Here is an 18,396-nt window from a genome sequence, read left to right on the forward strand (position 1 = left end):
AGAATGAATTAATCCCATCCTCTCGATAAACTCAGCTTCTGATGCAAATATGAAGTGACCCAACTAGACTGAATGGATTTTTCTTGCTGCTGTAAGTGGTAGCGCTCCCTCAACTGATCTACTGTTCTCAGATATGAATACTACTGTGCTTTCTTTGGATAAAACCAATAATGATAACCATTTATTTAAACAGATGCTTACATACAAGAGACTTGTATTTTTAAAATGAGAATTATTTACATTTTTTGTATGTCTGTTGTAAATGAAAATTTTCATTGCTTTCTCTCAGCTATATCTGTTGACAGCTGTAATACTGAAAAAAAGAAGAAGAGCCAATTTCAAACAACAACAAAACTTATACAGTTTAATATCCAATTTGATTACAGGGATTTGGAAATCCTTCCGGGGAACACTGGCTGGGAAATGAGTTGGTTTCTCAACTAACTAATCAGAAGCAATACATGCTTAGAATGCATCTGAAAGACTGGGAAGGAAGTGAGGCATATTCCTTATATGAACATTTCTATCTAGGAAGTGAAGAACTAAAATACAAGTAAGTGAGCAGAGGTTAAAATTTGCTCCTTAATTAATGTATTAAATAACTATTTTTCCTTTAAAATATATAAGTGATAGAACAATATAGACAGAACAATATAGATAGATAGTAATAGAACAAAGGATCACACAGTTGTACTACTAAGGAATATTATTTTGGTCCAAGTAGGAAATTATTTTGGGGACAGTGGGTCCAAAATTTTCCTTTAGAATGTGTATAATAATCTGGATAGATCAATGAAAGTGTCAACCCATAATGCCCCTGTATAGATTTATGGTGTGGTCTCATTTAGAATACTGTGAGAAGCTCCAGTCACTGTATCTCAAAATGGACACTGCAGAGCTGGAAAAAGTACAGAAGAGGGCAACATGTATGCCTCCTACAGAGTCAGACCTCAAATTAACTCTAGCAACAGAGGCCATTAGTTTCTTAAAGTTACAAGTGCTGCTTCTATCATTTTGGACAGTTTTAACCCCCTCAGTGTATTTATTTTTAAAGATTTCAGATTTTTTGCAAACCTGGGGCTTTCTTCAGGTCTGCAGAAAGCTCTGTCTCATTTGTCCATGGCTCCAGTCTCCAGATTTGAGTCTCCGCAGATAAGGCCACATTTAACATGCTAGTTATCAATCCCACCCACAGTGAATTCTCCTGTTATCCTAATTTTATTCATACATGAAAGCCAGTGTGGACAGGACTCTGGGGCAAGTGATGCTCTGTCATCTTGGTGCTTGGGGGGGTCAACAGTGGGATGGCCAACAGTGGGATGGCTTCTAATGTCCTGGCCCCACTGGTGGACCTCCTGATGGCACTGGTATTTCTGGCCACTGTGTGATACAGAGTGTTGGACTGGATGGGCCTTGGCCTGATCCAACATTGGCATCTCTTATGTTCTTATGTTCTTAAGTCACACCTGTTACGTTTCAACTCTGTATAATCCTGCCCTGTGTATCCTGTTCACTCCCTGCTCCTATCCATTTGTTATTCCTCCATCCTTATCGTTTGCCCTCACCTGCCATTGCATTCCTGGGGGGAGGGGAGTGAATGTCTGTAGAATTTAGGGAGGCTAGCTTCAGTAACTCTTCTATGGCTCCTCGAAGACATCTTTTCACATGCGAAGTGTCTTTGAGCAGAGTCTGCATTTGGCTAGTAATAGACCGTATATCTTTCATGGTCTTTGTAGTATTGCTGACCTGTATGAATGGAATTTTGAGGTTGTAATTATACGCTGCTTTCCCGCCTTTGCACGTCAGTCCTGACAAAGAGTCTAAACCCATCAGCATCTCAAATCTCTAATAAACCTTTCAAAAGAAAGTGTGTGTGGAGAATGATTTGACTGGGAACCTGACACTTATTCCCAGGAAAGTGCCTTAGGATTGTGGCCTGTGTCTCCGGTCTGTCTTGGTCAGTATTAGCTTAGGGCTGCCAATCCCCAGTTGGGGGCAGGGGATCCCCCGGTTTGGAGTCTCATGGCTTTCAGAAAGTTGGGGGGGGGGAATACTGCTGAGTGCTCTGTTACACTCTATGGAGACCAGTCCTCCTAGGGTATAATGGAGAATCAGTATGTGGGTTTGTGGGGCTCTGGGGGGGTATTTTTTGAGTTAGAGGCACCAAAATTTCAGCATAGCTGCTGCTACCTCTCCTCAACACCCCCCCCCCCCAGTTTCAAAAATATTGGACCAGGATGTCCAATTCTATGAACCCCAAAGGAAGGTGCCCCCATCCTCCATTATTTCCAATGGGGGGAAAGCTTTTAAAAGGAACATGGTCCCTTTACATGCAACGATAGCTTACCTAAAACTCATTTTGGACTTCTCTCTCCCTGAGCCTCCCTCCCTCCCCTCTCCTGGAACCTCCTGGTAAGTCCCACATCTGCTTGTCGGCCTCACCTGGCAAATCTATATTAGCTACCCTCACTGGCAGCAGTGCCCCAGGGTTTAAGGCATAAGGTGGTCTTTCCCAGCACCTGATCCTTGAGATCCTGTAACTGGAGATGCAGGAACTGGACCTGGGACATTAAGCAAAAAAGGAGGTGTAGTACCACTGAGCTGCTGTGCCCCCCCCACCATTTTATCATCTTTTAAAAAAAATTAAAGCCTCATTTTAGAGGTAACTCCCCATTTATTTTATTTTAAATTACTTTTACTGGTAAAAGAATTAAATACAACAAAAAAGATCTAGAAGAACACGGGTTGACCAAGGTGCAGACTAGTCAGTTTAAAAATTTTGTGGATCACAGCAATATCTTACAGAAGGTTTTAGGTTCTTCCTAAGGGGGGGGGGGGACCTATTCTGACTCAACCCAAATATTTCCTCATCTGGAAGCACTTAGGCACTACAGCAGGAATTTTTATTTTTACATTCAAGACAATATGCTGTTTATAAAGGTTACCTTTGTAAAATGGGTCATTACCCTTGTCCATTTACATTATTGAAAAATAATTACTGCAGATGAAGATGGCTGTCTGCAACTATATTTCTTTTTGAAATGAAACCAAGTTTTTGAGCCACAAAATGTAAAGTTTAAAAATATGCCTCTTACAAAACAGATATATTTTGATAGTCAATCTGATTTAATTTTGATAGTCAATCTGATAGTCAATCAATTTAGCTATGCTAAAGCATTACTTAAAAGTAAAGCGGCAGAAGAAAACCCAAAATAAAACAGTTGCAGATAAAATAAGAAGGCTCTTAACACAGAAATCTGACAGTAACTAGTGATGCCACTCAGTCCATAAAATGACCACAACCCAGTGAACACATTCCATGTGTGCATAAGAATCCTCAAGAATCCTCAAGAATCCTCAAGAGAAGAATCCTGCACCTACCACTGAAAGCTACATGCACTGTGATGCGACTACATGTGCATACTTAAAAAGGATAATTGGTACTTGATAGTGCTGATTTCCTATTTGTGGAGGTGCAGAAATTTAATCTGATCCCACTGAGTGCCACTGTCCCAATGTCAACTGTACGTTCGGCAGGGCCAGAGATTCTAATGCATAGCAGCATACATGCTATCCATGTGGAATTAGAGAAATATTATTTAAACCAGAACCGCTTCTTCAGACATTAACAGTACAGTTCTAAGCAGGGTTATATCCTTTGAACCCACTGACTTCAATAGGCTTAGAAGTGTAACTCTCCTTAGGATGACAATGTAAATATTCTCGAAATGCATGCAGGCATGCAAGCTGACGAAAATTGGCTGCAGATGTAAATGTCTGGGGTATGAACCTGCATATCAAGCTTTAGATATTTTCCCTTCAGTCTTCTGTATGACCTTGAAATTATAAACTCTTTTGAATGATGTGTTGAGTGATTATAAATGAGTAGAAATAACTGATTTACATTTCCTGTCTATGTCTTCTTCCCCATTACCTGCCCATGTCTTACAATACTCTTATAATAGCCTACCCTAGTTAAATGCAAATTAGAGAGAAGAAATTTTGTACACTCAGTCAAAATATTCATTACTATTTTTTGCAAAGCTATCAGGTCGATATAGTTTCCAAAATGACCATGTGTTGGTGTCAATGCAAGAAAATAACAGAATAAAAGTGGGGTCAGGGAGAATCCTGTCCATAACATCTTATATATAACTGGAAGCCTGTTTGATATTCTAATGCCAGGACATAGACAATTTCTCAACAATATCTACCTCATTATTTTCCATTAATTTAGCTATCTCAGTTCAGGAGGAGGAGGAAAAAGCTATTCCTATTCAAGAACAATGAAGGCTGTTGACAAGAAGTTCCTGGCATAGTCTCTATGCCAAAGAGAGTACATGAACCAGAGAACTGAACAGGATACTTCTAGGAAAATACTTCCTCACTGCTGCAAAACAATTGTGTGGACATGTATTAACTTGTTTCTCTCTTTCATAGAATCTACCTTAAAGGACTTTCGGGTACAGCAGGCAAAATAGGTAGCATAAGCCAACCAGGAAATGGTTTTAGCACAAAGGATGCAGACAATGACAAATGCATCTGCAAATGCTCCCAAATGTTAACTGGAGGTAAGAGGAGACTTCTGTTTTGCTCTTTTCCATTTTCGCTTGGCGCTTCTTGCAGGAAGTCAATAGCAGGTAATTTAGCCATGTTAGTTAAACACGTACAAAGTGCACCACAGGATATATCAGTGAGTTTCTTTTTCACATTTTTTGTTCTACATAGAGCAACTGAATAAGGTATGATAGAATGATTAGAATTTCTACCATATCAACTTGAATCAATTAAATGAGAAATAAAAGGTCTTAATATAGAGAGGACACTCATCTGAGAAATAAGGAAGCTCAGAAAGGGAAAATGGTAAACTAAATGAGATACTAATAAAGTATAGTATGCTGTGTTGTCATAGAAAGGAAAAGGATCAGGTGCTGGGTTCTGCACCAGTAAAACTATAAACCAGTTGTGTGGTTACGTTGACATAGTATAACACCTGGGACACTGGACTGATAAAAGACCTAAAAACACTATGACTGCTCTACTACAGTGCTGGTAATGCAGCCATGCCCTGAAAAACCATGCACAAGCACATGTGGCACAGAGCAGACATAAAGAGAGCCAGGCAGAGGAATGGAAAGCATAGTCCCATCTCTCAATTTCCTTCTGTTCTTGCACCTATTAACATCAAAGTTTGAAGGCATTAACTCCCTAGCTACACGTACAAAAGCACTTTGCTCAACTGGACCACAGGAAAAAACCACCATTACTTAACCCCACTAATAAATATAATTTTATCTTAGAATACACACATGCCAACGGTTGGATCCCATAGATCTGTTCTGCTAAAAGTGGCACTTACACTGACGGAAGGTCCTTTTGTGTCAAGGGAAAGCTCCTTGCACCAGAGAAAAATCCCACAACTAGCAGGATCCAATCCAAAGGGTAGCACAAGGCATAGAAAAGTCTTAGGTATGTACAAAGATGACATAAGATTCAGACAAGTGGGGTAGCTGTGTTGGTCTGAAGTAGCACAATAATGTTTGAGTCTAGTGACACCTTTAAGACCAACAAAGTTTTATTCACAATAGTTTTAAGCCATGAATAAAACTTTGTTGGTCTTAAAGGTGCCACTGGACTCAAACTTTGTTCTACAAGACTCAGTTTAAGTCAGCTGTGTTTGTCCCTTTGACATTAATGGACATTAATTTAGCTGTACTACTCTCACTGATTTCAACAGGACTGGATCATAACTAGCTTTTGCTGGATTCAGGCCACTGACAGGAATCATGATAGCCTTACTTGGGTTTGGATTCAGAACAATTACAGTCATGCATATCTTGCGGCAAACTTCCAGATAAGTAAATTGTATGTGTAATTTGCAGCATCAGTCTGACCAACATCCACAAACTATGCTGGATTTGTCGCCTTGCACATGGATTAAGGGTACTGGCAAAAAGAGTACAATGACAACAGCTTCAGAATTGCCAGATACCTATGCTGAAGTCCTACTGGATCAGCTTACTATTTGATCCAGACTAAATTTTCAGCTGAACATGAAATTGAGCAAACTCTGGAGAATGGCAGAAGACAGGAGGGCTTGGCATGATGTGGTCCATGGGGTCATGAAGAGACAGACTCAACTGTGCGACTCAACAACAACAACAACAAAATCTTCAGCTGACAGAAGGCACTTCCATAAATGGAACAGAAATTTCCAGGCTGCCTTTCCCATCCAACTGGGAGCCCACTGATCTCCCTGAAAAGCTACTCCTGTGGGAAAGGGGAGCCTCAGGAATGGCATCAGGGGCAAACCAGGGGTCTGCAGCAGGAAGGAGAGATGGGAAGAAATTACACCTCTGGTTCCATTAGAAAGTTTTTTTAGTCTGGATCTAACCCAATGGTTAGAACAGACACTTTCAGGAAGCATGTGCAAATTTTCACTTGAAAGAGTAGGTTTTGTTTTAGCCTGATTTTGTTTTGTTTTAAGTCTGATGTTGGAATACAATTTGCATATTTTAAGGGTTGTTATAGGATAAGAATTCCGATATAATTACTTTAAGAAAAATGTATATTTTTTTCTTGTTTTTTTCTTACTCAAACAGGCTGGTGGTTTGATGCATGTGGTCCTTCCAACCTAAATGGCTTGTACTATCCAATGCGACAAAATACAAACAAGTTCAAAGGGATTAAATGGTACTACTGGAAAGGATCAGGCTATTCTCTCAAGGCTACAACTATGATGATCCGACCAGCAGATTTCTAAAAACTTCTGCACTTTTTAGAATGTACATATTGAAATAACTGTACTTTGCAAATATTTTATTTTCAGAACACAGCACAACCTACAGGCTTTCTAAGTTGGTGGTATGTGGATACATCTTGCAAGAATCAGCTTGTTTTAGTTTCCAAATTTTTAAAAAGGTCCAGAAAGAAGACATACCTGATGTAATAATATTTGGTAAAAGACAAAGTGAAAAGGACTGCCTGAAAGACTTTGTTTTCTTGAACATTTATGATGTGTATGTATATAACTGGAATTGTGAAATACACATAACACTACACCCACATTTACTTAAGTCTTAGAAGTACCACTTTATGCCTTATTGCTGAATTTTAACTGCTACCTTAAAATAGTCTATAATGCCATGGTTGTAATTATGTACATAAAATATTTTTGTAATTAACTCCTACACAATAAAAGGCCCTTACTTTTATTGATCACATATGCAGGGATATTTTGCAGCATGTGGTAATATATTTAATAAGGTTTTGTAAATAATATTTCTATGGTTTGGGAGTTTTCTTTTAAAAATTCCAGTACTGAGTATACATAACTATTATTTTATTGAACATTTACATCTTTTAAAAACATTAATTCTCCCTGCTATGTATAGGGTTTCCTTACGTGATTCAATGTAATTTTAAAGAAAATTGCACTGTTTTTCTTTCCGATCTCCTTTATGTTTTAGATAATATTGTCAGGAAATCTCCCTCTTTTTGGGCAAAGCAAACTGCTTCTCTGTTTTCTAGCTGAATTAGCTACCAGTTCAGTTCTGTTTTTATTATGGCCCACAGGCCATTCGAAAGCAAACCCCCCCAACAACCCAGGTACCATTAAAAAGCTATACTTCCAACCTGAAAATCAAGAGGCATTTATTAAGGAAAGAACATACAAATAAAAAGGTTTCCCCCCCCCTTTCTCTCATCACATTTGATTGCCTCAGCAAACACATCAGTATTATAAAAGTTAATCTGTTCAAAAAGAAGGCACATTTGACAAGCAACACTTGTATTACTTACAGGAGCTGCAGGGAAATCCACTGAAAGTTCATATGGTTCTTCTGAAATCCAATGGCCATATTCCAAAGACCACAATACCTACAAAGTGAAGGAAATCACATTATAATTTATAGCAGCATTCAGTGGCAATATAGCAGCCTCTTTGAATACTGAACTAAAATAAATTGCAAGTTGAATAGGCAGTTCTACTTTTTCCCCCTTCAGGAAAGCTATCATTTAAACATGTCATTGCAGATAAAACATTATATACCGTTTATTTCAGTCAATTTAAAGGACTCTCTGAAATATCACTGGCCAACAGTAAAAATAGAAGCCTTAAAAACAGAGTAATTTTTTTTGCCTTTTATGAAGGCCTGAATAAAGGCTTCAAAGTATATGGCCAGGATCCAATGAAGTAACTCAGACATGCCTGAGAGTTTGGACAACCCATGAGATTATTTTTTTCTGGTTTGACTGAATTGCCAGCATCTGAATCACACCATAGCTCACAATGGCTTTGAAAATCTCTGTGCAGATTTACTGCTTTGCAAGTGAACTACTTAAAAAACAACCCTAGAGAATTTGGAAATAGTTCTATGGTTCTTTCTAAATGGCCACACACCATCCTATAACAATGCCCAGACTTATGCCAAACAAAAACCAAACATCTCAGCTTGGAAAACATGCACTGAAAGAAAGCATTTGTTCTGTTTTTGTTGAACTAGGTATACACTGCCACACTGCAAATACAATTCTGTAAGACCAGGGAATAATGTACAAAAGTAGTGTTTAATATTTTCATGGTTGCCAACAGAGGCAGACACCAGGAGTACAAAGTTTCAGGGTCCCAGATCATCTGTGGTACTGAGGCACTAATCAGGATGGTGCTAGGGGACAGCAGAATTATATCTGTTCTAATCAAGCATTGGGGTAACTTCTGAATGACAGGCCAGAGCCAGAAGGATCTATCTGGGGTTTCATGGCGGCTTTTGGCAGCCCTTTTAAAAATAATCTCATGACAGGAACTGCCATACTGTCAGAAAAAGACATTTCCAAAAACAAAGTACAGCTGTCACCTAGCATTCTGCCTCAGTATTGGATTATACCTCACACTTTTCTGGATCTTTGTTGTTATTTCTTTCAGCATTCGGAAACATTAAAAAACTATCCTTCTAACTGCTACCACACACTAATAGTTATGTATACTGAAATGGAGTGTGCAAATTGATTGGACCTCCTTGCATATACGTACTCTTTTTTCAGCAATTAATTTATTTGTAGTCCCGACAGCTGGTATCTATTAAATTACATTATATCATTCACCTATTTGTCCCTTTACAGTATTGTATTACTCATTAATACATAACTAGATGTGGGTGAAGGTAAGAGACAAACAGCAAACTCATAGCCATTCATGATTTCACTTAGACCTGTAATCAATAGCTGGGATGCTCATAACAATGATTTAACATGACCAATCCCGGAAGGACTATTACAATGAGATTTTAACAAAAGATCAAAACAAGAGCAGTTTACAACTGTTCAATGGCTTTTTCCACACGAACAATATGACATCCTCTACAGTAACCTGCTTAAATGTGTCATTTCCTCTACTAGTTTCTGTTTAAAATACAAAGGAAAAAACCTAGGATTTGATCATTTATATTTTACCTTGATATGGTACCTAACCCCTTTGTTAGGCAAATGATGTAAGAACGTTGCTAATAATACTAAATTATTTGCCAAGGGCCTCCAGATTCATATTAATCCTTACCACCTCCCAAACTCTGACATGGGTTAATGGTCCAGAGGCTTCATGGTTGGATAAAGAACTAAAATAATCTGTATAAATTTCTGATACAGTAATTAGCCTTTCTAATATATTATTTTTGGTAAGGGAGATATGGGAATGTATAAGTAGTTTATCTTGGCACATAAACTTTCCACAGAACTAACATCCAAGGAAAGGAAGTATTAGTGGCACCTTGGTAAGACTAAAAAGCAATTGGGAAAAATTAGCCTGTGTTACAGAAAAATGGCAGTTAATGTATTAATGTGCAGCTATAGGCAACACCTTTCTCAGATGAATTGCAGTTTAGGAGCATTGGGCCAGACAATTTTTTCTTTGAATAGGGTTACATAAAATACGTTACCCAAATCCCTTAGCATCAAACAACTTCCTGTTTCTGCAGCTGTACTTGATTTCTTCCCACTCCTGGGATACTGGAACATTAACACCGGCTTTTAATCTGTTTCTGTTAAAATCAGTGTGTACAGATGGAACACTACCTCACTAGTCACTTGAAATGTTTGCACTGTTATCTTGTTTCCTTACATATTAAAAAATATAGGGAGGGCTTTCATATTATTTCTGGAAAGTTTAAGAATATACTGCAATTGATTCGTATGTAGCTGGTTGAAAATCTAAATTAACAAGACATGCAGTCTCATGATTTTTGTGCAAGTTCAGGGAATCATGAAGACTGGTCAAAGTATAAACAACTGAAAATTAATCCAATGAAGAAGAGGACTTGTACCTGAGTCATGGGGTGACTGGGCCAGGCATCCAGCTCCCAACACTGGATGGGGCACTGCTAATACCTGTGCCAGTGATAAAGAGCTTGGGTGTGGTCCTGGACACCTCATTTTCCATGGAGGCCCAGGTCACAGCAGTTGTAAGATCTCCATTTTTCCATCTGTGGCAGGTCAAGCAACTGGTTCCTTACTTTTCCCCCCACAACCTAGCTACAGTGATCCATGCAAAAGTCACCTCTAGGCTGGATTATTGTAATTTAATCTATGCAGGGCTACCCTTGAGACTGCTCCGGAAATTGTAGCTGGCCCAAAATGCAGCGGTGCATGTCCTTATGGGAACACCCATAAGAGCACACATACATCCGGTGCTTCACTAGCTGCATTGGCTCCCAGCTGAATTCAATATAAAGTTCAAGGTCTTGGTTCTTACATTTAAAGCTCTATGCGGACTGGGACCAACATACCTGCAGGACCATCTTTCTCTATATAGCCCCCGAAGGGCCCTGTGCTCTTCCATTCAACATCTACTGGTTGTCCCTGGCCCCAAAGATGTCCACCTAGCCTCAACCAGAGCCAGAGCCCTTTGGGCTCTGGTGCTGACGTGGTGAAATGCCCTCCCTAGTGAGACCCGGGCCCTATGAGATTTAATGCAGATCTGCAGGGCCTGTAAAACAGAGAGGTTCCACCAGGCCTGTGGTCAAGACAGCGACAACTCAACCACAGTGGCCTCCCCTGCCCTGCCCTGCACTGCTCAGCTATGCTCAGTAGCACTACAGCAGCACTACTCACCCAACCACTTCTCCTGCACTGTTTAGATCAGCAGCTACATCGAAACTGGAACCTCATCCTGTTCAGTAAATTATCTAGCTGGTGCCTCTTAAGGATTTTATATGTACAAACTGTTTATACTGTTTTATGCTTTATTATTGTATTTGGTTTTAAATTTTGTATGGTTTTAAGAATGCTGTGACCCAACCCGAGCCTGCTTGTGGGGGAGGACAGGATAAAAGCCAACTAGAATAATTACTTTGGCATTGTAATTATCTAGCAGCCCCCTAAATATACTACCACACGTATGAAATCAGTGACCACAATCGTTCTCTATAATGACTCCATATTATTAAACTAGCTGTGGCATCAGATACACAATTCCTTTTATACCAACATAGTTACCCAGTTGTTGACTGTTCAATGGAAACACAGGTGTTATATTTTTTAGCCTTTATAACTAAACATGGGGAAAAATCTGTTTTCCTGTTGCTCCTCTATTTTAAGTGGCCTGATTGTTTTCAGTAAATATATCCATGCTTTTTTGTTCAATGCTTTCTTATTTCTCCTTATAAATTTATTTATTCAAAACGTTTTTATGCCACCTTTCCACCAGACCAGGGTCCACAAGTCAATGAAGTATTAAAGCATTCAAGCAGTTAAATATACATTTAAAATTATAAAATAATTCAATTAAAACAATTACATCCATAATGCATATTTCTTGCCTTACCTTGTTGGCAATTACTACACTGTTACAGGGTTGAATCCAGCCAAATTTTCTGCCCAATCTCACTCAATTCTCTTTTTACTACAGCCCCAAATCACATGCCTATTGTCTATGGAGGCCCCCCACATAGCCTTATTGGTAGTCAAAGAACGGAAGATTGGTATTCACTTACCGTGAAGCTTCCTTTCTTGGTGGTCCAGGAGTGGGACAGTCCTTCCTTATGGGATTAGGCTCCTCCTCCTCACGCAGGGTTGGTCTCATTGATTGATCCAGCTGGGGGAGGGGCCTATCCCCTGGGCTGTCCCCAGTCGTCACCAAACCATGCACTCTCCCACAGCCCGTAGCACTAAGACTGAACACAATTTCTCAACATCATCAAATTGTGTATAACGTAATACTTGTAACAATATTTCCCCCCTAAACGAAGGAAGCCAACATGGCGTGAACTTAACTATTAACACACGCTAATGGCATGACACTGCTGCCACTGACTTATCATCGTTTCAACCTTCCTGTGTATCTAGAAGCTGTCCTTTCCCAAATAGGGTGGGTAGGACTGTCCCACTCCTGGACCACTGAGAAAGTGGTTCACAGTAAGGGAATACCAATCTTCCGATCTCCGGTGGTCCAGTGAGTGGGACAGTCCTTCCTTATGGGACATAGAAAAGAAGTAGTATGCCCCGAGGGCGGGTCGCCTGGCTTCCAGATCTACAGGGTGTGCTGCTACACTCTGCGCCCAAAGGCTGCCTCAGCCAAAGCCAACTTATTGATTCTATAGTGCCTCGTAAGAGAGTGCACCGACTTCCAGGTTGCGGCCTTACATATCACATCCAAGGACAGAAAGGACCTGTACACTGCTGAGGTGGCCGCCCCCCGTACTGAATGTGCAGTAATCCCGTTTGGGGGATCCAGCCCTTGGGCCTTGTAGGCCAGCGCAATGCAGTCCCTAATCCACCTACTAAGGGTAGAAGTAGAGACCTGTCTTCCCATATTTGCTCTCCTAAAGGATACAAATAGCACCTCTAGTTGTTGGTACTGCTTAATTCTATCGATATAATAGCTAAGTGCTCTGCGCACGTCTAGACAGTGCCATTCCCGTTCCCTATCATGTTTTGGATTTGGACAAAAAGAAGGGAACACAATCTGTTTCGACCTATGAAAGGCCCAATTGACCTTTGAGATGAAAGCTGGGTCTGGTCGTAAGACCACCTTGTCGCTATGAAAAATACAGAGTTCCCTGTCTACTGACAGGGCCCTCAATTCTGAAACCCTTCTGGTTGATGTCACTGCTACCAGAAACAGGGTCTTGATTGTTAGGTCTTTCAAATAACATGCTGCCATTGGTTCAAAAGGAGGCTTACATAGGGCTCTTAAAACCATGTTGAGCTTCCACATAGGAGTCCGGCGAACCGGAGCTGGTTTCAACATCATGATTCCCCCTAAAAACCTCCTGACATGGGGATGCCTAGTCAATGATCGTCCATTCCTCGATCCCCTAACGGTCACAATGGCTGCTACCTGTCTTTTCAAAGTATTCACACTAAGCCATTTGTCCAGCCCATCTTGTAGGGAGAGCAGTACTGACTGAACTGAGGCTTTTAAAGGGTCTAATTTTTTCTCCCCACACCAGGTCTGAAACACCTGCCAGGTAGAGTTATATATTCTATTTGTGGACCCTTTCCTGAATGCCAACATAGTGTCTATCACCCTAGTTGAGTATCCCAACCCCTCTAACTGCTGCCACTCAACCTCCAAGCAGTGAGGTTTAACATGGCCGGTTGAGGATGTAAGGTTGCTCCCTGAGACAGTAGATCATCCCAAAAGGGCAGGCTCCATGGTTCTACCATCGATAGGGCTAGGAGATCCTGGAACCAAGCCTGCCATGGCCAGAATGGCGCCACCATCACCAGCTCCACTCTCTGTTCCCACAACTTCTGTATCAACCAGGGAATTAGACAGATAGGTGGAAAGGCATACAGGATGCCCTGCGGCCAGTCACAGTTCAGAGCATCCACTCCTAGTGATTGGGACTCTTTTGTCCTTGACATGAATCTTTGAACCTGTCGGTTCTGAGAGGCAGCAAACATTGTGCCGAATCTGTCCATGATCTGTTGAAAGATGACAGGACATAGCCTCCATTCTGCTTGGTTCAGCTGGTCTCTGCTTAACTTGTCCACCAAGACATTGTCCTTGCCTGCCACGTCAATTGCCTTTATTGACTGGAGATGTGTTTCCACCCATGCCATCAGAAGGCTCGCTTCCTCGTGCAGGGACCCACTATTGTAACTGCTGTTGAAGCTCCTGTGGGATTCGGACCATCTGTTTTTCTTTCTTGGCAATGACATTTGGAAAGGAAGAAGAAAACATTGCAATGGCCTCGCATGAAACCTGGAACATTGGACTGTTTCCTCATAGGAAACCATCATGTCCAAGAGCTTGGCTAAGACCATCACCTCTGCTTTGGATCTGTGCAGCACTTCGTCTGTCAATGCTCTGATTTTTTGTTGTCTCTGTTGTGAGATGTACACTCTGTCCTCCACTGTGTCCACCTGCACCCCCAGGTGGACCAGGGTCTGTGTTGGAGTTAGGCTGCTCTTTTCCCAATTTTTCACAAACCCATGTTCTTCAAAGGTCTGGATAGTCAGGTCTGATGCTTCCAAACTTTTCTGGAAGGATAGTGCCTTGATCAGAATATTGTCCAAATACAGGAACAGGAAGACTTCCTGTATCCGCAGATGAGCTATCAAGGCCACCAGTACTTTGGTGAACACTCTGGGCGAGGACTTGAGTCTGAACGGGAGAGCTTTGTACTGGAAGTGACGCCCATCGTAAATGAAGCAGAGGAACCTGCGATATGCTTCCCTGATGGGTATGTGCAAATAGGCCTCCGATAGATCTATAGAAGTTAGAAAGTCTTTATTTTGAATAGCTGACAGAATGGATCTTAATGTCTCCATACGGAATCTTTTTGTTCTGACATGCTTGTTCAGCCACTTTAAATCCAGAATTGCTGTGACTTCTCCGTTCCTTTTCAGGACGATGAAAAAGACTGCGTACATTCCCTGTTTCAGTTGTGTTTCTGGCACCCATTCTATCGCACCTATGTCTATCAGATGTTGAATAGCTCCCAGGAGTAACTAATGTTTCTCTGTCGATGGGTTTCGCCTGTCCTGTACAAAGTGATTGCGAGGAAGATTAGTGAATTCTATAGAATAGCCATCGGATACTGTTTTCAGGACCCATTGATCGTGCACTGTCTCTCGTCAACGATGCACAAAGAACTGTAGATGGCCTCCTACTCCCCGACTTTGAGTCACGGTGTAGTCATGCTGTACTACCTTTCTTGCCAGTTCTGGGTCCCTGTTTGGCTTTGTGTGTAAAGGAGGGCTTGCCATCTCATGGCCTGTTTTGCCATTTCCTTTTGGGAGATCTGTTGTAGGTGCTGCGATTTGTTTTCTTGTGATCACGAAAGGTCTGGTACCTTTTTTGATTTTTAAACTCCTGAGACGGTAGAACTTTCTTCTTTTCCTTATTTTCTACTAGGTATTTGTCTAGTCCATCTCCAAAAAGGTTGACTGATGCCACCTTGAGTTGGGCTGACAAGTCCACATCCCAGTTTCTGAGCCAGTTATCCCTTTTAGCTGCTACGCTGCTTGCCATGGTCCATGCCGATTGCTGCAGAGCATCCAGTGTGGCATCTGCTGCAAATGCTGTCGCCAGAGCAATTCGTCTTTGGGGACTCGGAGGAAGCTAGATCTGACACCCAGGAGTAGGCAGCTCTTGCGAACATGGAGCCTGCTGTGGATGCTCTCAATGAACAAGAAGATGCCTCAAAATCCCTGCACAGTGCTTGTTCTATGCGTCTGTTGCACTGGTCCTTTGGAAAGCCTTCTGCATCCATAGGGAGGACCGAATTTGAAGTCAGGCTGGTGACTGGATCATATACTACTAGTAGCTTTATCCTTTTAGTGGCTTCTGGAACCAAGGAATAAACTTGGAAAAAAATTGGTTAGTGGTTTTAGGTCTCATAGGGTGTTCCCACTCAGCTTTCATGATACTAAAGAAAGCCACTGGCAGTGGAAGGCCAGATTGTGTTACTGAGATTTTTGGCATCAGTTTCCCTGATCCCAACTGGAACTCTGGGTCTGGATCCTCTTTTTCCTTAGACTTAGGTGTTAGCTCCAAGGTTTTGAGCACCCCGGGCAACAGGTGTGCATACAGGTCTTGTGGGAAAAGTCTAGTCTGATTGGTTGGCACTACTTCTTCCACTTCCTCAGACAATTGGCCCTCCTCTTTATCAGATGACGCAGAGGAAGATTAAGAGTCTCCACGATAAGGATCCAAGAGAGGGTTATCTTCCCTCCCTGACGATTGTTCCTATCTCTTTTAGATCTGGGAGGTGAACAAGAGGCACTGGTATCTGCAGTACGTTTCCTGCCTTTCTTGAGCTGACTGCCTCTGTTAGAGGAGGACTCAGGCTTAGTAGACCCTTTGGTCTCTTGCATAATTTCCCTAATATTTCTCATTTCCAGTTTTATCCATTGCAGTAGATTGGCCTTTGCATCTTCCCCTGCTAGTTCCACATTTAGGGATTCTTGTGTGGCCAAATTTACACATTGCCTAGGGAATTCAAAATCACTGTGCTGGGTTCCCTGTCTCTGAGGGCTAGAGTCTTCAGATCTGTCCTCCATTTTACACACAAGGATGCTTGGGGTAAAGTGAAAGAGAAACCTTCAGGAGCAAGGCTCACAAAATGGCTCCCCCTCTAGATTTTTCTGCCTCTGCATGGGTCATTAGGTAGCTTTGCCCATGAATACCCGTGAATTTCCATGCCTCAAAAAAGGGAACCAACCCAGGTACACACACCCCTTCAACTGCCTCTCCCATTGCTCCTAATGTAGGGCGGCTCCAGTCTTTTTTATAGGGCTGGGGAAAAACTCCCTCCCCTGCCCTCGGCCCCTTCCCGGGGTTCTACTTGTAGGGGGGAGGGGAGGGTGGGAGTTCTCACTCGTTCCCCCCCCCCGAGCACCCATGCACAACCCCCATTAACTGGTGGTTGCTTACCGTGGGTCCGCTGGGGTAATCCTCTCAGTCCCGCTGGTCTCTGCGCTGCATCCTCTGCACTCGGGATCTTGTCTGCAGTTCCCCCTGCACCTTCGCAAACTCCCTGCTCCACTCTCCCAGATATGGGAGGCAGAGGAGAACTCTCCAGCCCGAAGGAAAAGAGCCCTAAGGGAGTCTGCGACTGGGGCCGCGGCCACCAGGGGACTCCCTGTGCCGCTGGCCCACCGTGAATGCCGCCTACCACGGTTCGCTCAAATTTCCTTCCCCGGGACCGTTCTTGTTGCTGCCGACCGCAGCCTGACGTGGTCCCCTGGGGCCTTTGCTGGATCTTCGCTCTGGAGCAGAGTTCCATCCTTACTGCATTGGCAGGGCCGGTAAGACTGGGGACAGCCCAGTGAGGTAGGTTAGGCTGAGTGTGTGTGACTGACCCAAGGTCCCCCAGCAAGTGTCTGTGGCTCTCATTTTGATGTATTGCTACTGTACATAAAAACTACATCCATGTCACAAAATATGCAGTAATTCCATGTGACAACACACACAAAGCTATTCTACATGTGTTATAGGGTTGCCAAATCCAAATTCGGAAATATCTGAGGACTTTGGGGGTGGAGCCAGGAGACTTTTGTGATGTCACTTCCTGTGATGTCACTTCCTGTGACATCACTTCCAGGTCAAATGGCAAGTGATGCCACTTCCCCTTCCGATGATGTCACTTCCAGTACACTGCACCAAAACCCCACCTAGCTAAGCATCATGCCAGCAACTACCTTCTTAAAATCATTTCTCTGAAATGAACTTATTTGGAAGCCTGAGGTAACTCTAACTTTCAGGTTCAGCTTCTTTCTATGTAGGATTTATATATATGTAACAGCACCACTTGTATCAAAATAAACAAAAAAACCTCTTCAATATTTGCTTCTCATCATTTCTGCCTCCTGTGTTTGCATATGTTGGTGGTGTGTGTTTCAAGTGGGCTTCCTGTCAAATTTCATATCATATCAATACACTGCATCAATCCTTTCCATCATGCAGGGGTCAGGCCAGGGTATGTGGACTCTGATATGACCACATTGGGCACTTCTTATGATTTTAAATAAGACTGATTTTGCAAATTCCCTTAACAGAAGTTAGTTACGCTTTGGCTGATACAAGACCCTGAGAAGGTGTTCTTGCTCTGTAAATTTAATGTGTCAGTAGGCCATAAGGGTTCTACTGCGCTAGCCAATGGCCCCTCCAGTCCAACACTCTTGTGTCACACAGTGCCAAAAATACCAGGTGCCATCAGGAGGTCCACCAGTGGGGCCGGGACACTAGAAACCATCCCACTGTTTCCCCCCCCCCAACACCAATAATACAGAACATCACTTGCCCCAGGCTGAGTTAAGAACATAAGAGAAGCCAGTGTTGGATCAGGCCAATGGCCCATCCAGTCCAACAGTCTTGTGTCACACAGTGGCCAAAAATACCAGGTGCCATCAGGAGGTCCAGCAGTGGGGCAAGGACACTAGAAGCCCTCCCAC

General features: G+C 42.2%; 2 protein-coding genes across 2 annotated transcripts in view; one reads left to right on the forward strand and one right to left on the reverse strand.

Annotated features, from left to right (window-relative positions):
* The window catches only part of ANGPT2 (angiopoietin 2), a 55,995-nt gene extending 48,878 nt beyond the window's left edge, over positions 1 to 7,117 (forward strand). Inside the window, exons 7-9 of the mRNA XM_015414583.1 lie at positions 387 to 553; positions 4,441 to 4,571; positions 6,603 to 7,117. Of these exons, the coding sequence (XP_015270069.1) occupies positions 387 to 553; positions 4,441 to 4,571; positions 6,603 to 6,763 (459 nt within the window). The 3' untranslated portion in view covers positions 6,764 to 7,117. The remainder of the gene's footprint in view (positions 1 to 386; positions 554 to 4,440; positions 4,572 to 6,602) is intronic.
* Positions 1 to 18,396, reverse strand: part of MCPH1 (microcephalin 1) — a 175,673-nt gene that overhangs the window by 102,654 nt on the left and 54,623 nt on the right. The window contains exon 12 of the mRNA XM_015414579.1: positions 7,801 to 7,878. Within this exon, the coding sequence (XP_015270065.1) occupies positions 7,801 to 7,878 (78 nt within the window). The remainder of the gene's footprint in view (positions 1 to 7,800; positions 7,879 to 18,396) is intronic.

The sequence above is a fragment of the Gekko japonicus genome, unplaced genomic scaffold (assembly GCF_001447785.1).
Source record: "Gekko japonicus isolate JY-2015 unplaced genomic scaffold, Gekko_japonicus_V1.1 scaffold671, whole genome shotgun sequence".
Classification (NCBI taxonomy): Eukaryota; Metazoa; Chordata; class Lepidosauria; order Squamata; family Gekkonidae; genus Gekko; species Gekko japonicus.